We start from the raw sequence: 22,032 nt of genomic DNA on the forward strand, positions 1-22,032 counted from the left end.
TGTGTAAAGTAGAAATGTCGCTTTCCCAGCGATCGTCATGCTTTGAAGCCGTACAGGAAGAATACATCAACTCTATGGCCGAGTCGGTCACATCCAAACCATCCATGTCATCAACGCCGCGCTGTCGCCGCCGTCCAGGCAGGCCCGTAAGAAAACGCCTGCCCATGTATCCACGCGCCTGGTGGGTGTCCGTAAATGTCTGTAGTAAATAGGGTAAACGCTGAAAATCCTGGCCAAGGAGCGCACAGGGAAAAGAAGAGAAGATTAATACGGCCGGCAAGGCGCGAACTGACGGAGGGCCACATGCGCTCAGACCTGGACCGAGCTCTGGTTCAGGCACAGTCTCATGTCCCAACCCTCACGACTGCGGCCCTCTCAATCTTCTTTCCAGCTCGTCCGCGACACTCTGGCTTTGCACCTCCTCGTATCCAGGCGGCGGCTCCGACGGAGGGTCGTAGTTGTCATCCGGCTTCGGTGCTGGCGCACCCTCTGGAGTGTTCATGCCCAGCCCGCTGTCTCTGGAAGTGTCCGGAATGACTACGTCGGCACCGGCGGGTGGCGGAGGTTCATAGGCAGGGAGCTGCTCAAGATGCACCGTGTTCAGGTCGACGCCGGCGAGAGGGCCGCCCGTGCGGAGGCTGCCGTTGTCCGAGCCGTCGACGGAGCCGTGGTAGTTGCCCGACTCGCGGGCGACTTCGATGGCCTGCTGCATGCGCTCCTTGATGCGCTCGTACCCTTGGCTGAAGTCGTATGCGCCGCCGTCCTTGAAGGTGAGCTTCAGCTCGAGAGCGGCGTGTTGCGAAGGGATGTTGCCGCCGGGCACGGGCTGGACTATAGCAGACCACACATTGGGGCCGAAGAAGGGCGCGTTGACGTGGGTGTCGTGGAGGTTCAGGATGGGGGCGGCGAAGGACTGTAGAGAATCCGAGGGCGAGGCGGGCAGGTAGACGATGCGGCGACTGGTAAGATGGACGCAGCCGGCGCTGCTGGTGATGTTGAAGGGCTCCTTGCCCGGATACTTGTTGAGCGACTGCAGCGCTAGGGCGGTGCGCGGCGGAGACGTGTAGAGGCGCTGCTCACCCGGGAGCAGGGTGAAGCCCTCGGAGGGCGAGAGCATAACCCAGCTGTTTTTCTTAGCGCGGATCTTCTTGAGCATCCTCTGCTTGGTGGTGGTGGTGGTGGTTGCCATGAGGGGCGGGCGGCGAGCGAGTTGTGGGTGGGTGCTGGCAGGCAACAGGCAGGGCAGCCGGGGGACAGATAGGCGCCAGAGAGGCTTTGAGAGAGGCAGGCGGCGGGCATGGGAGCAAGAGGGGGGGAGATACTAACTTTATGGACATTTGGGGCAGTCTGGGGCGCAGGTAGTGTGTGTAGTGTTCGGCGAAGAGACAATTCCAGCGCGGGCTTGGTGACGCGGGCAGCGCCAGCCGCGGCTACGCTTGCGCAACCAGCGCACGGGGCACCATGTGCGGCGGGCTGATAGCGTGGCGGCTGGGGCGCGTCGACTACTGGAGCGCGGCTGGCCGGCTTCACTGGCAGCTGCCTCGATGCGAGCCATTGTTGGCCAGCTACGGCACCGCTCCAATTTTGCAGGCACAGGGTCGGCGGATGCGCTGACATGCATTGCGCTCCTCCCTTGGCCGGCCCTGTACATCGACGCAGCCTCGACGCAGCCTCGACGCAGCCAGCACCATCCCCGCCCCGGCCGCGCTGCCCAGCGGACCGCGTTCCGGCCGCTGCACGGCTGCATGCACAAAAAAGAAAACACAGCGGCTTCAGCCGAAGCGGGGACGACTTATATTCCGGGTGGAGCTCTCACGCCAACGGCGGCCTTGGGTGGCAGCGCGAGGCCAGCAATCCAGCGAGCACTGACCGTGATCTCCGTTGTCTGGCTGATGTGCGAGTCTCTGCTGGCCTCGCCCGGACGGTTCTCTGCGCCCTGCCGCTCCCTTCCGCATTCCGTCGTCCCGTCAAAGGGCCACTGCCCGCCGCTCGATCTGTGCCCGTGTGCCCGCCGCTCTCTCGCATCGCCCTCGTCAATATACCTAGGTAGTAGCTCACGGAAATTCAACTGTCCCCGCTCCGCTGCCAGCCACACGATCGGGGCATGCGTGGGGAATGTTTCATGCAACGATGCTTTATTGGAGACGATCATCCAGCTCTGGCCGTCGTCCACCCGTCGACGCTGCACTGAAGCTGGCACTCAGGGGCGGAACCGGGGACTCTGCAGCGAGACTGTGAGACTACCGATCCGCCAACCGAGATCACCTCACCGGCAGCGCATGTCCAGGATGCTGCTGTTCGTCAGGCAGCCATTCCTCGAGTACGGAGTAGCCCACGGCAATTATTGAACATGCACTCCGCCTCATCTGCACGCCTACCTTATCTCCACTCACTACTGCGTAAAGCCCCACCGGGCCTATCAGTCCGCCTGCCCCGGCCTGTAATGAGCAACCCTGCCCACTAAGCTCCAAAATTGACAAATGCCAGCCTAGACCGTGACCCCTCGCTCTGCAACCCACCCGATCAGCACGCCCGAGGTAGCAGATGACAAGGCTGACACGTTACCCTCTTGGCTCTTCCTTCCCCGATCCGAGTCGAGACCAGTTGTTCAAGTTCTTTGCTTCCCCCTCTCGACAGTGAAATAGAATAGCTGCATGGTGACCATCAGGGCGCCCAATCGACGAGTCAGTCCACCCCCTCCCCCCTAATGCCCAGCTGTCGTCGATTCCGCAGCTTGCTCCCCCTGCATCGACCGTCGACTACCTCCAAACGGCATGTTACAGGCAGCCAACGTTTATTCGGAGCAAGACCGGGGTTCGGATACGTCGGTTTGAAGAACGACCACACGCTCTGACACCCTCCCCCTACCAACTTCCACTTGGCTTTCTGCTTTGGGCGCCGGTCAGTCAGGCAACCCTCAACCAAATGTGGGTCATCCAGGCTGGCGACGTAGGACAACTCCAGTTCGTTCAGCCTTGTGTCGGCTTTCTCGCGCCTTCCCGGTGGACCGACACGGAAGACATGGATGCCCAAAGGCCGAAGTGAAAAGAACATTAGCCAAATCAAAGGCCAGGGCCGTTTTGCGGAAAGTATCGTGCGCCTTGGCCGGAGAAGTTCAGATGTACCGTGACATAGTGACGCAATACTTTGTACAGCTCCCAGTAAAAATTTGCAGGACATGGAGGTCGAGCCGACTGTCCGACGCCACCTAAAAGGAATATATCTTAGAACACACCCCACTAAAAACAAGCAAAACATCACACGCGAAGAGTATTCTCCTCGTTTTCTGTATTCTTTCATTCCAAAAGTCCTGTCAGCAAAAACTCGCAAATCGACCCACTCATTTACCGCTCTATTGTCATATACTACCAAGAAAAAAATAATCAAATTTCCTCTCTGAACCTCCCACTATACAGTGATATCTTACATGGACCAATACGGTATCCAGCAAGTCATCTCTTCGATACACCAGAAACTCTTCGCACGAAAACTCACCGACCATCCCTACCACACCAGTATGATTGATGAAGATATTCCACCAAAGTAGCAGTGCAACACGGGTTTTGCGCCTAAGCGACTCCTTTTGGGCAATTGGAAGAGACTAGCATAGGGTAAGATAGATTGATAGACCGCAAGCAGAATCAAAGAAATGTATTTCAGAGTACAAACAGACAGCTGAAAGGAAATGTCGCAGTTATTTTGTGGACATATAGCAATAATGAAAAGCAGTCATGCTCGCGGTGATTGCTTGCGACCAGAGACCCCTGCAATCGATAGACGGAAAAAGGAAATTGTCATCAGACCCCCGGGTATATCCAACTTGGAAATAGGCTCTCGTTAAGACAATACCTCGAAAGGAAGAGTAGTGATAGTGAGCCGGTCCACCGCGCTATCAACAGTAATCTCGAGTGGCCGACGAGGCACCTGTAGCCTGTATAGGCGCCTGAAAAAGCATAGCTTTTCGGTTCCACCGCACATCTGGGAAATGGCCGTAAAACAGATCAAGTCGAGGAGCTCCCAATGAGAGCCTGGAAGAAATTGGTGATGTCGCCGGCGTCATCGGGGTAGACGAAGAAAGCCAAAGCAATGATAATGTAGGTACCAATGCACATGGCGCCCTCGAGGTAGTTGCTCTTCCCGTCCTGGATAAGGTAGTTGACAACCAGGACACTGAGGAAGAAAACCACCGTCTCAAAGGTTTGGAAGTGCAAGGTCATGGGCTTGTCCATGATCCAGCCCAGAAGAACCATGAAAGGAGTGACGAAGAGCGCAATCTGCATGGAGCTGCCAATGGCGACGTTGATAGCCAAATCCATCTTGTCCTTGTAGGCGACGACCACAGCCGTTACGTGCTCAGCCGCATTTCCGACAATCGGAAGCAAAACCAAGCCGATGAAGGTCTTGGAGATGTGAGCGGTCTGGACAATGGAGTCGATACTGTCGACGAGGTATTCGGCGCAGACGGCAACGATTACGGTTATGACGAGCAGCGAAACAGCAGCAGCAACGGGGCCCAGGATGTGCTCCTCAGGCTCTTCCTCTTCCTGCGCCTCGGCATCAAAGAAATCCGAGTGAGACTTCAGCTGGAAGTAGAGGTACATGATGTACAGGATGAGCAAAATCACTGCAGTTCCGTGTGAGAGGATCAGAATGTGATCTTCGCTCTTGGACTTGGAGGACTGCAGGGCAGCGTATAGAGTTGCCGGGATGATGAGTGAAGCGCTAGCGACAGCCATAAGGGACGACATGGTAGAGGCAACCGTCTCGTTGAAACGCTGCTCACGGTGGTGGATGCCGCCGGCGAGGAAGCAGCAGCCGAGGACCTAGTGCGCCGTCAGTCTCACATCGTCTTGAATCTGAAACCGGGTATGACGTACGAGAAGGATGTTTGAGAGGATGCTGCCCAGCATGCTGGACTGGACAATTCGTATCTCGCCATTCTTCAGAGCCACGATGGAGACCTGCGCAATTAGCACCAGCGCGCTCGGCCGTCACAACGAAGCGACTCACAATCAATTCGACGGCATTGCCGAAAGTCGCGTTCATCAGACCGCCGATGGTCTGGCCAAGCTTGGCTGACAGCTCCTCGGTCGCGAAGCTCAGCAGAGCGGCGAGCGGGATGATGGCGATGAAGTTCTGGGCGATGCGGTCAGCAATGCTGTCGTGGTGCGGGACTCGAGAGGTCCGAGAGACGTACGAGCACGAAGACGGAAGTCGGGGACCAGTCCAGAACGCCGGCAATGATTCCAAGCGGGACGAAGACCAGCAGGACGTTGACGTAGTTGCTGGCCAGCATCATCCAGGTTGTGTAGGCGATGTGCAGAGGCACGCGCACGTAGGAGCGGCCATCATCCTCGCCCCAAACCTTCTGGTGGTGGATGCCATTGGGCTGGTTGGGGAGCAGAGCGGTGTGCTCGGTGGGCAGGGCGTCGCCGTTGGTGCCGTTCTCGGGGTGCGGCATGGCGGGAGGTGGTTGATCGTAGGAGCTCAGTCTAGAGGACTGACGGCGGTGGAACTTCTGCAGCAAGCCTTTGTAGATAGGAGCTATCGGACGAGCCAAGAACGATCAGCATCGGACAAAATTGAGAGGCACGCGCTTCGGCGGGCTCGGGTGTGGCTGGGATGGCTCGGCGTTGGGCGTGCCAATTGGTGTCGCGGTGCGCTGGCAGAGCAAGGCGTGGAGGCGTGGAAGCGATGAAATTGAAGGCAGGCGCTGGCACATGACAAAGGACGCCAAGGGATTGCTAATTGCTGTGTTTTCGCGGACCGGGCGACCACAGGAGGAGAGTACGTACCCATATCTTCCTTGCACGGCGGAGACGAGTGGGCACTATTTAGTTCCCGCAGAGGGGCGTCGCAGCGTGAGGCGTCGTCGGCTAAGATGCCCAGGTGAGCAACGATGGCGGCGGGCTGATGCGTGTGATGAGCAAGGCGGGGGGAGATGGAGGTTTGCGCACGCAGCTCAGGCTGTTTCAGGGAGGATTGGGAGAAGAGAGGGCTGTGTCTGCTTGCTTGTGCGACGCGGGAGCTGGAGCTGGGCGATGTCTCTGCATCATCCGCCCGAGCCCGGCCAATCAGCGCGCCGCGGACCGCCAACCTCCAGCACTGCCACAATGCCAGCCGGGATATGCCTTCGCGCCGCGCGATGTGCGCAAATCTTGGCGCGAGCTCGCCCACCCATCACCCACTCATCACCCACTCGCCCACCCGCCCACTCACCCACCCACTGCGCTCCGTCGAGCAGCCCACGAGCCCAGAGCCCCATCGGCGACATGCCAGCCGCGTGCGACGCCAGCCGAGCGTGCGCCTGCCGTTTGCATCCCCGTCCGTCGGCCTGCCGCTCTGTTTCACGGCGGCTGCAGCAAGGCCTCCGCGTGGTCCGACTCGCAGCGTGCAGCAGGTACGCCCCGCCGAGCTGACGCCATCTGCATCTGGTCGCTCGGCGGAAGGCGCAGCACGCCGCACGCCGCACGCCGCACGCCGCCCTCATCAGCGCAGCCCGAAGAAAAGAAGGCTACCTACGCTTTGGCGAAGGAGGAAGCTTGGACGTGTCCCATCGCAATCCCTGCTGCAGATCTCTGGACGCTCTGCTACAATGCGGGCGTTCGCAGCCGCGGCCTTGTCAGCACAGGTCATTCCTCGCGTCTTCGTATCGGTGCAATCTCCGAAAAATGAACAAGGACTCCCCGCGTTGATGACGCAGTGTGGCTCAGGCTCACTCTGTTGCATGTTCCCTCCAAAGACGACGTGCGTGATCGGTGGCACAGCCTGCATGCCTCACACATCGCATAGATAGTATTGGATGCATTCATACTACGTAGTAATGACTAATGCGGACATACCTCAAAGACCGTCTTCCCTTCGGGTAAAACAATACAGTCAAATCTGTTGAAGACCTAGACACCCGAAGAGACACTATTGGGTTGAATCCAATTTCAAGGCAAGAATGGCAAAGAAAAAAAAGATGATCCAACACAAAAAGACCGTTTCCAACATTTCCGACCTGCTACCCAGTCATTCCAAAAGAAATTTCCTTTTTTTTTATCAGTCGCACGTATAGAACAACAGAATCGTGTTGTGTCGACTTTGGTTTGTTTGTTTGTGTTTAAAAATGGAGGCCTGGTAGTGATTGTGTTGGAGCGCTGAAGTCGCCCACGAAGAGAGAGAACGTAGACCTGGCGGAGTCCAGTCCAGCCTGAGCGAATGAAAGAGTGTTAAGGAGGTTGTCTTGGTAGGTGACGAGGTATCGTTGAAGTCCTCAGCCAACTAGAACTTCCATCGGCTTGGATGCGAAGGATCACAAAGTTTGGTTCCAGATCCACGTCGACGTCTTTGTGCGATGCCGACCTATCCGACGCGAAAGACGTCGAGTCGATTTCAAGATAAATTTTTCTGCTGTTGTGCTTGTTCCATCTCTCGGGTGGATTCAGAAGACTTCTAAGGGTGCCGAATTGCCATGTGCAATTCATGCTGGGGAGTTGAAGCATTTCGTCTGGACGGGATCGACATGGATCGGTCATGTTCTACAGGTAGAACATGGTGTCCTTCAGCCGGTCATGCACGCCGCGACTCCAGTGGCGTGATCGGTCATAGGAGACGCTCGTGTTTTCTTTGAGGAATGAATGGAGGTACGAGCGTCCGCGCTCGCACACCAGGTCGGCGTAATACGCCGGCGGGCATACTGAGACAGCCCGAGTGGCGCGACCATAGACATAACACAGGTTGTGGGTGATGCGCTGGAGCTGGTCGGCACCGAGTTTGTTTTCGTCTCGTAGGCAAATATAATGCGCCGGCTTTGACGTGCCCTGGAGACCGGCATGGGCGACCAGGAAGAAATCGAATAGGCGCTCACCGGTGATGCCGCGGTCGACCACGGTGCCAGGCTTTACGTTCATGTTTCGGCCCTCCGAGTCTTCGGGCTTCGTCGGATAGAAACGTGTGTGGCCGCGCTTGGTGCAAATGACCAGAGAAGACTTGGGGAAATTCTTCTCCGTTCCATAGAGCTTCTTGTACGCCTCGGCAAAGCTGGGCCACTCCTCGCGCAGCACAACCGGGTATTGACCCTCCGAGACGCCATCGCGGTAAACGATGACCTTGTTCGGGAGACCACCGTTGCGCTTCTCCCAGAGCTTGAAACGCTCGACGATCATCTCCGTCAGGTCGCTCGAATCGACCATCTCTTGACGACCAGTCTGCGTACGGATCGAAGCAGGGTAGTTGTTGAACTGGGAATCAACCGAGCCCACCACGCCCGTGATGCTGGGCGCACTGTCGGAACTGCCGGGGACGGGATGTGACACATCGATTCCAATGAGAATCGTTTTGTTGTCGAGCGGCGCCAGTTGCTGGATGCGCATGTCATGGTTGACACCCCCCGACTTCAAGTTGAACTTCAAGCCGACGTTGGCCATGTACTGAGCTTGGCCGCGCTGGTTGAGAATCTTCTTTGCGATTGTGCAAATGGTAGCAACGCCAAAGCGGACATCTCCTTGGTATTTCAGCGTGTCGTACAAAATCGTGTTGTCCGAAGGAAGAAGGACGAGTAGCATGCCGATGCGCATCTTGACCATTTGGGCCAACTTGGCCTGGATCACATCGGTGATTTCGCTGGGATTGTACGGCCAGCCAATGGCAATCTTTGCGGGCGGCTGAGGATCGCCCATCCGAAGACCGTAAGATTGCAGAGCGGACTTGAAAGTGCTGACCAGCTCTAGGGCCTGCTCTTGAGACTGGAACACTGGTCTGCCGCGCTCCTCGATAACCAAGCACCCCCAGGACTGGATCGTTGCCGGTTTGGTGTATCGAACGCGGGCCAGGTTCCATTTGCCATTCTCCGGTTGCTGTTCTTTGCCAGCATACTGCAGTTTGGGGACAGGCAAGATGCGGGCCTGAACCGTGAGCAGATTGCCGCCGATGTTGATGCCAAAGGCTGAGAGCGCATCGTTCTGCTTGACCTGCATCACTTCCAAGCCCTGCTGGGTAATCGACATGGCATTGTGATTTGGCGGCCTTGCTGCGAACTCGATCATCAAGCGAGTCTGGTTCGCGCTCAACATGCGTCCGGCAACCTGGCCGGGAAGGACGTCGCACAGCTCCGGAGGAATGTACGTTGGGTGGTCGCGGTTGCCGACGTTGACGACTGGCGACGTAGGGGTCTTGAGGGTGATCTGGTGGACACGAGCGTAGTACTCCTCAACTGAAATTAGAGACACTTTACCATCCGGATCGGTGTAGCTGAACTTGACTTGCTGCGCATTGGCTGCGTGGGGCCAAGTCCCCTTGGAGTCGTTGTTAGACCGTGCAAGCCCGAAGATGGTCTTGACCTTGCGGACACGCTTGTTGCTGCCATCCTTGGCCAACATGTAGTGAGTCTCAACGCGAAGGAGTCTGAGGAAAGCCTCGAGCTTCAAGAGATGGCTGGGACTCCTGTTGGTGGGGCCGAGGTAATCCTGCATGAGTTCGAGCAGTTTACCGGGTTTGTAGAATGCAGAAGTCGACACATTGATGTTGACCAAGATGCGGTTCACGCTAGTCCGCGCGCTCGAGAAGTAGCCGCGCAGGGCTTGCAATCCCTCGGACAGGCTCCACGCTTCGGTGAGAGGGTGCTTCCCGACCGGGTAGAATTTGTTTTGCCCCACAGCGACCATGTTTTCCGCCACGTGAGGGCCACGGGCCAGGATGACGTTGAGAGCCTGGATCGCTTCATCCTTCAACGGATAGTAGGCACCTGCTCCGGTGGATGTCAAGGACTTGATGAGTTCGAGCAGGGAAACCGTACCGAGTTCCTCGATCAGGAGAGTCTTGGTGGCCTTTTTGCGAGCGGCCTGAGCTCGCTCGGACTCGTCGGACTCGGAAATTGGCTCGCCATCAGGAGGGTACCATTGTATCTCAACGGCCTTTCGGTTGTGCGTTCCCTCGCTGAGAGGTACTTTCTTGTTGGTAATAATGACTTGTGCATAATCTGTGGCGACCATGACTCCTTCGAAGACGGGGTCCTGCAGAAGGATTTCGATGTACCTCCTTCTCCTGCGTTTTGCCTGCTCTTCAGGTTGCAGGGACACAGCATAGCGATAGATTTCGGGGCACTGGGCAGCAACATGCAGCGGGAAGTAGTTGGTGTAAACGACAGTCTCGCGGCCGCAAGTGCCGTAGTCCGGGCGCCTGGCGAGCTTGTCCTCGGTTGACATGCGCGCGAAGGTGGTCGAAAGGTCTTTGACAACGGTGTTTTCGGTCTTCGCGACATTCTGGTCTGGTGGAGGAACCCTGTTGGGGTCGCCAAAGATGGCGGCGGGGGCCGACTGCGCGCGCTTCACGTTGAATCCACCAGGGCCTCCGCGTTGTGGTGAACCTCCACGGGAGGAGGAGCCTCGCGAACCGCTGGTGGAGTCGAAGGGACGCCTGCCGCGAAAGGTTGTGCCGCGGCTGCCAGAGCCACTGCTGCTATCTCCTCCTCTGCTGCTTCCACCCGGACCGCCACCGCGTCCACGACCGCCACCTCCGCCACGGCCTCTTGGGGCAGACATGTCGATATGAAGAAACAAACTCAACCTGCAATGGGTACGAGGGAGCTGATACGGTGGGTATGAACGAAACAACCACCGCAGGTCTTGACAGTTGAAAAATTAGTGATGGACCAAGAACGAGGCGATTGGGACTAATATAGCTGTGTGACGGGCATCGAACGTTCTACAAGATGCCTGCAGATACCCGCCGCCAAGCACGTGAACAAAGACGAGGGAGGAAAACAGCGTCCAAAAGCAAGCCAACGTCGCGGTTTGATGAGAGCAGCAGTCCTCACGCGACCCACAGGGCACGGATGCGAGGTGGTGGCTACTGACAGGGGAGCGCAAGGGAAACCGCAAGACTTACCGTACGGCGCACGCGCGCTTCTACAGATGCGCCTACTTTCGGCACCCAATTGAAGATGGAGCGTTCGGGGAGCCGTGTCCCGCGGGCGGCTGCTGCTCGGTTGGTCCCTGGGGCTTGGGTGCCAGGCCCCCGACCGTCACGATTGACGTGCACTAATTGACGTTGGCCCCCGTCAATCGAAGGTGCGGCCGTCAGGTGGAGACAAAAAGAAAAGCAGCGCAATGAGCCAGTCCGAAGGAGGACGGAAGGGGTGGGGGAGGGAGGGAGGGGAGGAGGGAGGGAGGACAGCTATAGCGAGGCGGAGGGTGGGTGTTGATGTGGGGCGGCAGGGTCTGTCTGGTCTGTTTGCCCAGCCCGCCGTCTGCACGTCAAATGCGCGTCGCCTCTCAGCGCGACATCAGGTGATCGCGTCAAACGGGCCCGCACCGGCCCAGGCCAGCAGGCCAGCAGGCCAGCAGTCGACACGTCGCATCGTGGAGACGTCCAATTTATCTCCCGTTCTCCGCCCGAAGTCGCACGCACAGGATGCTGCGTCGAAATGTCTCGCGACTTCGATGACGTTGCACCCGCTGCTCCGCGCCGATCGCGATCATCCCCACACCTGCTCCAACAAACAGGCCATCGCACTTTGCTAAAACTCATCTATGAATGCTACTACAGATGGCGACGGCGAAGAAGGAGCTATCTAGGACAAAGGATCGGCAGGAGAAGAAGAAGAAGAAATACAGAAGTCTCGTAGGGGGAGAGCCTCGTAGGTGATTGAAGAAGTTGATCCGTCTGACCTGTCATTTCTCACAACCCCGCGAGCGCTGCCGTGTAAGCCAGGTACCACGTCAGACTCGCTCCGCCGTCTAGAAGTCCCGTGTCGAAGTTCGGGTCCGCGAAGAAATCGTACGTCCCTGCCGGGTCGATGAGTGCCAAGTTGGACTCCAGCAGCCCTCTCCAACCGCCCTCTGCCTGTGCGATGCGACCGTTGCTCATGAACGTGTTGAATTCCTCCTTCACAAATGACGGCTTGCGAATGTATGCCGACGGAACGTGCACAGGAATCATGTGGATGCTGCATGTCTCATGTTAGCCAAGTCTGCCTGTCCGCACCTGCCACTGCACAACCTACCCCTGCTTGCACCACCAGGCATCGCTAAAGTACGTAGCCCAGTCGATTTTGTTCTCAAATAGAATCCCCGTCACCTTGTTGCCGATGATTTCCGGTGGTTGGACTGCGTTCGTGCTCTGCATCATGAAGTAGTTGTTGAACGTTCGACTCTGAATGGCCAGCATGAGGCTCGCTTTGGAGAAGACGCTGTCAGCACCCCCGCAATGCCGTCGACCTTTTGCCAGGAGAAGCTCACCTCGTGCTTCCATGTTTGCATCTCCAATAACCTTTCCCCACAACTTCAAGCCGTACGATGCGAACGAGTCCTACAAAGGCGTTGAGCACCACGTGACCCACAAAGATTCCGATCCACATACCTCCGAGGTCGATTCCTGATCCTTGCCGTCCGCCGACTCAAAGAGACCCTTTGCCCAACTGTGCCCACTGCTGTTTGTGAGCATCATTGCCTTGCAACATAGCGCGCAGCGTCACTTACTGGAACCAATCGAAAGAACGGCTGAACGGGAAACGGCTACCCCGGATCGGGTTGGCGAAGTCTCTCACCAACATGTTGACGTAGTTGACACGCCTCTCTGTGAGCCAGGAGGGATCCAAATATCCAATGACCGCAGCCGAGTAAACACTGTACGCACAGTGAGAGAGGAATGGTTAGAAAATGCGCCGGGGGTATATAAAACCATGCTGGGTTACTTACTGGTACCCGTAGTGGAAGTGATGATCGTTGTAGTACGTGTTGCCGAAATCAACATTCGGGTCAGTGTACCCGGCACTGGAAACGACACCCTTCCAAGAATTGTCGTACACGAGCGGATGTTTCTGCTGGTTGTTGACAAACACTTCAAATGCCGACTTCAGCTTCTCAAGCCCCTGGCTGGCGACGGCCGAGTCACCGGCGAGATCACGGGCAGCGTAGACAATTGTCGCAAACTTGGCCAATCCCTTGCCACTGAAGTACATGGAATCGACGTTCGTCTGCGCGGCCATGTCTTGCTGCAGCTCCGTCTCAGCAGCCGTGGCAACCGCACACCGGATGGTAGCCGAGTTGATCGAAGCAACACTGCCTTTGCCAAGCGCCCACGGACCGAAGCTCATGTCGATTGGGATGTTCTCTTCAATCATGGTCCAGCTGTCCGCAGTGACGCCAGTTGCGATTCCTTTGGTCGTTGTGTTCAGTGCAAGTGGTGTCTTGTACGCAGCAGTGATGCTGTTGAAACTCTGCGTGTGGTGCGGCAATGCATACATGAACAAGGTCTTTGCGACATTGCCCGCCTTGCCAAAAGTGAATCCGTACTGAGCAGTTGTCCCGCTAGCACTGCCAAAGACGTCGACCGAAACAGGATAAACACCCGCAGAGTTGTCGAGAATGGCTTCGCCATTTGCACCGCCAGGGTTCTTGGCCACCTGGATGACGCCACTCCAGCCCTGTGGTCCAGTGAGTGTGGTGTTGGTGTCCAGAGAGAGGACTGGGGCACCATTGCCACTGTCAGGGGTGGCATAGAGGACCCAGTTCTTGCCATCATTGAGAAGTATACTGTACTTGTAGCTGTTTCCCACTTGGAAGGGGCCGCTAACGTTCCGGTAGAAAACGCCAGAGGCGATGCTCGGCTGCGCGTTCTTGTAGATGCCGGTGACGAAACCCATGCCCTGAACGAGCGGAAACGTGACGATAGGCGCAGCCCCTGTCCTCGGAGCAAGATTGACGTTGACAGACATGTCCTGCAGAGCGTCGAGAGTCAGATTGGTCTCGGGGCCAAGCTCCGTGGCAGAGAGGATCAGTGACTGAATGCCGATGGGCGAGATGAAGTAGCGCTTGCTCCCTTGTGGCGTGTCGGCGCCAAATGCAAACTGCGAGCGGTCGATGTGTGAGACTGCGAGACCATAGCTGTAGGCTGGTACCTGCCCAATGGCCTGCGAGACGGAATACGGATGGGTCCAGACGCTCTGATTGCGCTGACCAAGAAACATGTTGCCGTAGAACTTGTTGGTCTGGATGGGGGTAGTGCCAGCACTTTGGATTCCAGCGAAGCCCTGGGGATGGGGCTCGCGGAGTGTGATTTGCTGAGGAATCGAGGAATCCCCCGGAACGGCAACGAACAAATTAGAAGACACCATCTTGGCCGGCGCGTAAGGGTAGGAATTGAGGTCTGGCTTATATGCAGGGGCCAGAGGCGAACTGTAGTTGGAATTGCAAGCGTCAATGTTGGGAGCGGCAGTAGGTTCTGATGCGCGCCATCAGTATCCATATCGGAGACGTTTAGGTGGGCGGGCCACTTACGAAGTCGATTCCACGGATTTCCAATGGTAACTTGGGGGTAAGGCTCGAGCGAGGTGTGGACAATGCCGGTTGGCTGAGGCTCGGAAGGTGGAGCAATAGACTGCAGTACGGGGGAAGCAGTAGCGCCGATGGACAGCACTGAAGGTGTAGAAATGACGGTTGGTATCGTAGGAGTGGCCGTAGGCGTGAGGATCACGGGCGTGGACGATAGGAGGTTGGGATGGCCTAAAGCAGAGCAAGAGGGTTTGCGTTAGTGTCTTTGCAGGTTGGGACTGGTGCCTGGCCTTGTTGACTGGTTGGTGTCACGCTTGCCAAAAACGTACTGTCTTTGAGCTGCTGCGGCTCGGCCAGCGGATGCGCCACTGTGCCTGCAAACTGCATGACAGTCAGAAAGACAGCCGATCCCGCGACGTAGCGAAGCATTTTCGTAGGGGACGCAAAAGAAGACGAGGATGAAGACGCCACGCCGGCGGCTCGGCCGAGAAAGAAGAAGTTGTTGCGGCTACTGCCAAGAAAGGAAACAGCAGACAAGGAATGGACGAAGGGGCGACGACGGCAAGAAGGAGGAAGGAAGAAGAGGCGCAGAACCCCCCATGGCCAGGAGCGAGGCTACCACGGCCTTCTTAAAGTGCAGAGCCCCCGTGCCCATACGTCTACAGACAGCCGCAATGGCGGGCCAAGCGGGATGCGAGCCGCTGAGTGCGGAGAGCAGCGGAGCGTGAAGAAGACGGAAGGCAGGGTATCTGCACCCCTAAACTCTCAAGCGAGATGAAGCCATGGTATTTTGGATGCGCGGCACGAATCAGGCGAAGCCATCAGCAGACCGGCGGCCCAGGGAGCCAAGAAACAGAGATAAACAAACGACTGAGACATTGCAGCTGGAGCAGGCAAGAGGCCAGCGGAAATGTGGAGGTGGACGGGGCGCATGAGGGAGAGCGCGCGGGAGAAAGCTGCAGGTTGGGAGAGGCAAGACAGCCAAGATGGCGGGGCGGGCGTGGTACCGTACCTTTATTCGCAGGATGCAGCCGACATACGTATGCGGGCTGCCGGGCGTAGGGCTGAGGCGTGACGCAGAAGCTCAGGGCTGGACGCTCACTCGCGGGCCGGCCCAACTTGCCCAACTTGCCCAAATTGCCCAAATTGCCCAAATTGGCTGCGCAGCTACCCGGGCGGCCGAGTGCCGGGGGGGAGGATGACTGCTCCGGGCCTCAGGCACCTGCGGCTTCTGGTTAGCATGGCCACGCTCGCGCCAGACGTCGTCCGCCTGGTCCATTGTACTGCAGGCCCCGGCGGCAGCGAGTAGGTACCTACCGGCGATGCGCTCCCTGGTTGGCCAGCTACCGGCGCGGCGGGCTGGGGTGCGGAATGCGGGCGTGGCCGGCGATGGCTGCGGGTGACACGGAGCCTCTCTTGCTGGAACCACCTCTCTGTTCTCTGTCTCGCGCCCACTCCGGGAAGCTGCCCTCCTTATAAGGGAAAAGGGAATCGCTGCCTCTGCTCACAATGCATGACCGCAGAGGCCAGCCACGGCGGAGCTGCTTGCATCATCAGGCGGGCCGTCGCCGGGCGCTGCGCAAGCAAACAGGCTGGAGCTGCCGCTTTGCCGGCGTTGGCTTGCCTCCAGCTGCAACCCAGCTCTTCTGCTTCCGCTCCATCGTGCCCAGACGGCGTTTCTCGGCACCGGGCCACACGATCGAATCGACAGGGAATGGCCGAGCGGGAAACGGCACCGAAGCCACTCGTGCCACACCCGCACGAGAGGCGCGCTCATGACGAACCGGCCGGGGTGATCACACGCTGCCCAGGCACCCGGCAAACAGATCGCCGCCAGGGACCGGTCCGCCAGCGAGCCCTCGGCCCGCCACCGTGAGCCCGCCGTCAGTTGACTGCCCTGAAGAAGCAACGCCAGATGATCGCTTGCCCCAGCATTGCTACCGCCCAATTAACCATGCCTGTTGTTATGCCACCATGGCCGCCGCCCAGAACCTACTGTCAGACATTCACCGCAGGAGAACCCTGTATCACCATGGCTGGCCTCGCTGGGTCATGCATCTGGACCACTTCATTACAAAATGTGTGCCACAAGTCCATTCTCGGCAGTACAGTGGCTCAGCTCTGCTGCCTGCCTCTAGTTTTCCCTGACCAACGCCCTGCAGTTCTCCGTCTGGACCTTGTCCCTGCGACAAGTCCTGCTTTGCGAAACCCTTCCCAACCACCAGAAAGAAAAAGAAATGCCCAGAAAAGTCTAAACAAGCGGCTTGGACAGAGGCCTGATGACCACGCCGGGCTTGACCATGACTCGTGGCTTGGTGCTGTCCTGGTACACCTGCTTGGTGTTGAATTCTGGGCCTAGCGGTCGCCGCAGCGTCGACTCGTACACCTGCTTGGATTCGTGAGGGAAGGGCAGAGCTGACGCCATGTACTTGGCGTTTTTCTTCACCCGCTTCTCGTTCACAATCACATTCTTGAGCTTGGCGTCCTTGCGCTTATCCTTGTCCACGCCCTTCTCCGTCGTCAAGAAACGCCTCGTGGTCCGCTTCTTGTCCCGTTTGCTGAGACCGTCGCCCGCCCAGCTTCCCCATCCGGGCAATGTGTTGTCGATGACCTTGTCACCCTCCTCTTTTTCGATGGCACGCTTCTCAGTCTCAAAGCTCTCTGCAACCTCGTCGCCTGCAAATGCCTTTTCAACCAATGATTCCTTTTTGAGAACGAAGGGATTCTCCGTCTCCTGCTCGTCCTCCTCGTCAGACCCTTCTTGATTGCGGTAAGTGACCACTGTCCAGCCATCTGCATCCGTTGGGGCAAGTGCTTCGGTAGCCTTCGCCTTGGCCTTCGGCTGCCTGTTACTGTCAGAGGTAACGCTTGCCGATACATCTAACGTAGGTCCGGAACCAAATGACGTTGCTTGGCGTGACGTGGATTTCGACTTTTTCTCTCCCTTGCTGGGGCCCGCTAGCCACATGTTGTCCTGCGGCTCCTCCGATGGTTGCTTGGTCACAGTCGTGTTGCGATTCAACCCTCTGTTTTGGTTTTTGATCTGTTGCTTTTGCGGTTTCGAACGTTGGCTCTTGTTTTCAAGCACAATCTTTACCTCGCCGTCTGCGTCTGCCTCATCGTCCGACCCAGGTTGCTCTTCGAACTCGTTCCTGATAGGCTTCCTGGTTGGCTGAGCTGCTTTGTTCGACGATGGGCCGAAGACCTTTCGCCCGATGGATTGGGACTGGTCAAAGTCATCCTCATCCTCGTCCTCGCCATCTTCTGCAGCCAGTTCCCGCCTCATACGCTCAATGTCTTCATCGTTACGTGCCTTTTGTGCTGCCTCGGCGCGCTGCATGAATTTCAATCCAGCAAGTTTGGAAAGGCCCCCCTCAGCTGAGTCCGGGGCATCGACACGGTCCAGCTGACGCTTCAGCCTCTGAGCATCCGAGTCGTCATCATCGTCATTATCGCTGCTAAGGTCGGTCGCGCCATCGTCCTCATCTTGGGCATCCTTGCCATCAATTCGGCGACGCAGTTCCTCGTTGCGGCGGGCCATCTCGTTCAGGCCATCGCGCGCATCGTCGTCCCACGCAGCTCGACCTGTAGCCTTGACGCCCTTCGCCCACTTGCTCTCACGATGTTTGGCGCCCATGCGCTCCTCAGCCCTGCGACGATCATTGCGCTCTCGTTCCTCATCCGAAATATCAACGCCAGCTTCGGCAAGTGCCTGCCGCTCTTGCTCTTCAAGACGTTCCCGTTCCTTTCGGTGAACACGGCGGTAAGACTTGGACTTGATCTTTTTCAGTCGCTTGGCGCGCACTTCCTCCCGGAACATGAGGTCCCGAGCCTTGCGAAGCTCGGCACGTCTGGCCATGACTTCCTCGATGGGCATTTTGTTTGTTTGGAGCTCCTCGAACTCAGCAATCTGTTCCTCCGATTTCTTTCCTGTTGACAGACCGCTTTCTTCCATGATGGACTGAATAGCGCTCTCCAGATCATTGGCAGGCTTGGCAGTTGAGATTGGGAGAAAAGCCTTGGTACCCAAAGCTTCCTGCGCATCAGGATCCCTGATGGGGAACGAAATGTGCTCAGCCCTTCTGTTCTGTTTGACAGTATCTACCCAACGTTCGAGGGTTTCCTTGGCTTTCTCGTTCGCCGCGCTGCGGTCTAGCTTGTCCTGCTGGCGTTTGGGCAGAGGTGCCTCCAGTTTACCGGGGATTCCCTTGCGATTCGACGGTTTACTGTCCTTGAGCATCTTTATAATCTTTTTCGCGTTGGGATCGTTCGTTCCAGCAAGGAGGTCTCCAATATCAAGCTTCTGGGAAGCTGCGACTCCGAATTCCGATGGTGCCGTGCCTTCGTGAACGTCCTCTACACGTCTTTGCTTGTTCTTCCCGCCGGGGCCTTGCGAGATGGTTGAGATGAAGTCTTGAAGTTGGGAAAGCTTGCCCTCATCTCTGTCGTCGTCATCCCCGTCGGACATCTGGAAGTCGGAGGCTTGGCTTTCCTCATCCTCCTCGTCATCTTCGTCCGAGCCATCCTGGTCGCTGTCGCTTTCGTCCCGCTGCTGGCTGCTTGTTTTCTTGCCTTTCGACTTGACTTGGTTTTGTTCTTCCTCGTAGTCGTCGAGCATTTGTGCCAAGTCAACAGCCTCAGATCCTAGCGAGTCGTCGTCGCTGTCCTGTTCGCCGCTTTCCTCGGCCTCGTCCAGGTCAATGTCGCCATCGTCGTCCACCGGCCTCGGAGCCTTGGATTTACTCTTCTTCGGCTTGTTGGTGGAGCTGCCGCGGAACGAGAAATCAGCGAACCTCTCCTCGTCGCTCTCGTCAAAGGCCTCGTCGCTGTCTATGTCGCTATCATCGTCTTCGTCGACCTCGCCCATGCGCCAAGTGTTGCCCTCCGAGTCGCTGCCTTCGCTCACGTCCAGTTCGTCGAAACGGCCTTTGGCGGATTTACTGCGGTGTCTCGGAGGACGCTCGCCATCCTCGCTGTCGTCGTTGTCATCGTCGACGCGTTGACGCTTGCGGCGGGGGTTCTCGTCCTCAGCTTCTCCCAGGCGGTGCCGGCGAATCTTGGTGGTGTCGCCGACTTCTCGCTGGGCGATGGTAAAGGCGTCGAGGCCGCGCTTCTGGTTCTTCTTGCGAGCGGTGCGCGGCTTGGAAGCAGGGCCGGAGCTCCGCGCAACTCGACGAGCCATGTTGGACGGGAATGGTGCGAAAGTTCGTTGCTGCGGACAAATCTTCGCCGCTCACAGCGCAGGGCCTCAGAAAATCAGAATGTGCGGCCCGTGCGCTCGAAATCTTGGCGGCGGTCCTGACTCGCGCATGGCGCCGACTCGCCGTTCACTTGCGAGACTTCGATCCACCGACACTGCACCGCACAGCACCTCCGCAACCCGTCGCCATGCAACCCACCCAGGCACTGCAGCGCAGCATCAAGCGCATGACGCTCACCACCAAGCAGACCGGCAAGGGTTTCTACAAGGGTACCGGTTCCGGTTCAATGGGGAGACACACCAAATGGGGCGGCTACACAGTTGATTACTCCAAGGTCCGGACATACGTTGCCCCCGACCTCGAAGACTTTGACGTACGGTCGCCCTTATTCTGCACGTATCATTGAGCCCATTGAGTACGCGCTGACCCTGTTGCAGCTCACTCCTTTCGTCACCAAGCGCGTCACGCCGCCGAGCGGCAGAGGAAATTTCCCGGACAAGCTGGGCCCGCTCAGCGGGAAGCTGTACCTCGAGAAGTGGAAGGCGGAAAATGGACAGGACTAGGCCTGACATGTCGAATGCGGAGGCCGTTGGGGTTGGATCAGAAGAGAAGCGCATATCCAGGCAAAGCGCACGGAATGTTTGGGGCATTGCAAGGCGTTTGGGAAACCCATCACCGGGCCAATGGCCTGATACCTGAGGATTTAGGATGTCGCACGACGAAGCCAACTGAACAAGGGCACTTTTGCAACGACCTTGTATTAGCCGCCAATGGCCACGGTGATAAAGCATCACCAGCATGTCCGGACCAAAACACACACGGTCGATGGCCAGTAGACAATGACGCGCAAAAGCTGACTACGAGTAAAATCAGTTCTGTCCAAAGCTGAACCGGGATTCAATGTTGAAATCGTGAGGGCACTGCACACCTAAGCAATCTGATAGACGAATAGTCTGCACTTACCTTGCGGAACTGCAAAAGTAGATTGAGCATCGAGTTGGGAGTCGACCAGGAAAGCAAAAAGATTAGAATGTAAACAATCATGACGTGCTGAGCCGGAACGACAAACAAATTCGTGGGTGGAGAGGTCAATGATCCCGGTGAGCGGGAGTGGCTTGGGCGTGTGGCTGGTGGCGCCTGCGTCGATCGGTGACATCTTCTGATTTCGCGTCGATCCTAGTCCACCCGACCTCACTCAGTATGAGGACAGCATAGTGCCAATTCCCCTCCATCCGGAACCTCTCGCACCGATCGCTCATACGACACCTAGCATGGCCTCGAGAAGAGCGGCCTGCGCCCTGCGCGCAGTAGTAACCGCCCCCCCAGCGCATCCCAGACCAGTGCGAACAAGGCTCCGCAGCTCCAGACAGAGCTCCCTCCCCACAGCACATCGCCCTCTCGCTGTGCCAACACCATCCCTCTTCTCTACATTCCCTGCCACCAGACATGTCCATGGCTCCGTCGACCCCACCGAAGTATCGCACTTCAATGCCCTCGCCTCCAGTTGGTGGGACCCTCACGGCCCGTCACGACTGCTGCACCTCATGAACCAGATGCGACACCCCTTCATCCAGCGCTGCCTGGCCTCACAGTCCACCCCACCACCCCCTCGCCTGCGCTACCTGGATGTCGGCTGCGGCGGCGGCATCTTCGCCGAGAGTGCGGCGCGACAGCCCACAACGACCAGCGTACTCGGTATCGATCCGACGCCCGAGGTCCTTTCCGTGGCCGAGACACACAAGCGGCAGGACCCGCTGCTGATGGAGGATGGCCGTCTGACGTACAAGAACATTGCGATTGAGCAGCTGCCGCTTGATGGGGAGGGATTTGACGTCGTATCCTGCTTCGAAGTCGTCGAGCACGTCGCCGCGCCCTCCGAGTTCCTGAGGCAGCTGATGGCGCACGTGCGGCCCGGCGGATGGCTTGTTGGATCGACGATTGCGCGGACGTGGACGAGCTGGGCGACAACGATTGTGGCGGCGGAGGATATCCTGGGGATGGTGCCGAAGGGAACACACGACTGGAACAAGTACATCAATGAGGATGAATTGAGGAAATGGTTTTCGACGCAAGTCGGATGGGAGTACCCTAGAACCATGGGCGTTATGTACCTGCCGGGTCTGGGATGGAAGGAGGTGCCTGGCAGCGAGAACTTTGGGAATTATTTCTTCGCAGTCAGGAAGAGCGAAGTGTCTTGATACTGTACACGTATAGTGTGACATTATCCAGCATGGCGGGCGCGTTTGCGGGTATATCTTCCTGGGCGATGATTTTGTATTATAGTATCAAGTTTCATGCTACCTGAAAGCTTTTGCACTATTTCGTTCTTTTCGAAAGGACGAGAGGAGCATCCTGGTGGTAGGCGCACAAGGAGCCACCACGATGATACATTATGATGAACTACTTCAAACAGCCGAAGTGTTGACGCCTTGGGAGGTCGGTTCACTTGATCTGTAACAGTGGGGGATGGACAGTTGAGACGCTCGTCTGCACATAATTGCACGACATGTAAATGGAAGTATCTGGACATGAGCTCCGGCTACCCTACAGTACCAGGCGAACAAGCTTCGTATCCA

At 57.4% G+C, this 22,032-nt stretch overlaps 7 protein-coding genes across 7 annotated transcripts; 2 read left to right on the top strand and 5 right to left on the bottom strand.

Annotated features, from left to right (window-relative positions):
• Positions 1-358: 358 nt before the first annotated feature.
• Positions 359-1,189, bottom strand: BKCO1_1000247 (ww-domain-binding protein; the record flags this gene model as incomplete). Its single annotated transcript, XM_020269623.1, has 1 exon — positions 359-1,189. The coding sequence occupies one exon, from the start codon at positions 1,187-1,189 to the stop codon at positions 359-361; it is 831 nt and encodes a 276-aa protein (XP_020135580.1).
• Positions 1,190-4,001: 2,812 nt separating this feature from the next.
• Positions 4,002-5,461, bottom strand: BKCO1_1000248 (calcium proton exchanger; the record flags this gene model as incomplete). Its single annotated transcript, XM_020269624.1, has 4 exons — positions 4,002-4,823; positions 4,878-4,961; positions 5,011-5,136; positions 5,198-5,461. 4 exons carry the CDS (start codon positions 5,459-5,461, stop codon positions 4,002-4,004), a joined length of 1,296 nt encoding a protein of 431 aa, XP_020135571.1.
• A 2,062-nt stretch (positions 5,462-7,523) lies between these two features.
• On the bottom strand, positions 7,524-10,523 carry BKCO1_1000249 (argonaute-like protein; the record flags this gene model as incomplete). Its single annotated transcript, XM_020269625.1, has 1 exon — positions 7,524-10,523. The coding sequence occupies one exon, from the start codon at positions 10,521-10,523 to the stop codon at positions 7,524-7,526; it is 3,000 nt and encodes a 999-aa protein (XP_020135572.1).
• Positions 10,524-11,661: 1,138 nt separating this feature from the next.
• On the bottom strand, positions 11,662-14,684 carry BKCO1_1000250 (endo-beta-glucanase engl1; the record flags this gene model as incomplete). Its single annotated transcript, XM_020269627.1, has 8 exons — positions 11,662-11,929; positions 11,987-12,154; positions 12,218-12,291; positions 12,343-12,409; positions 12,462-12,608; positions 12,681-14,205; positions 14,262-14,486; positions 14,585-14,684. 8 exons carry the CDS (start codon positions 14,682-14,684, stop codon positions 11,662-11,664), a joined length of 2,574 nt encoding a protein of 857 aa, XP_020135239.1.
• A 1,822-nt stretch (positions 14,685-16,506) lies between these two features.
• BKCO1_1000251 (small nucleolar ribonucleoprotein complex subunit utp14) lies at positions 16,507-19,437 on the bottom strand (the record flags this gene model as incomplete). The annotated part of the gene is made up of 1 exon (XM_020269628.1): positions 16,507-19,437. One exon carries the CDS (start codon positions 19,435-19,437, stop codon positions 16,507-16,509), a length of 2,931 nt encoding a protein of 976 aa, XP_020135238.1.
• A 206-nt stretch (positions 19,438-19,643) lies between these two features.
• Positions 19,644-20,019, top strand: BKCO1_1000252 (50s ribosomal protein 27; the record flags this gene model as incomplete). The annotated part of the gene is made up of 2 exons (XM_020269629.1): positions 19,644-19,829; positions 19,894-20,019. 2 exons carry the CDS (start codon positions 19,644-19,646, stop codon positions 20,017-20,019), a joined length of 312 nt encoding a protein of 103 aa, XP_020135237.1.
• A 981-nt stretch (positions 20,020-21,000) lies between these two features.
• BKCO1_1000253 (3-demethylubiquinone-9 3-o-methyltransferase) lies at positions 21,001-21,654 on the top strand (the record flags this gene model as incomplete). The annotated part of the gene is made up of 1 exon (XM_020269630.1): positions 21,001-21,654. One exon carries the CDS (start codon positions 21,001-21,003, stop codon positions 21,652-21,654), a length of 654 nt encoding a protein of 217 aa, XP_020135236.1.
• Between the last annotated feature and the right edge of the window lie 378 nt (positions 21,655-22,032).

The sequence above is a fragment of the Diplodia corticola genome (assembly GCF_001883845.1).
Source record: "Diplodia corticola strain CBS 112549 chromosome Unknown scaffold1, whole genome shotgun sequence".
Classification (NCBI taxonomy): Eukaryota; Fungi; Ascomycota; class Dothideomycetes; order Botryosphaeriales; family Botryosphaeriaceae; genus Diplodia; species Diplodia corticola.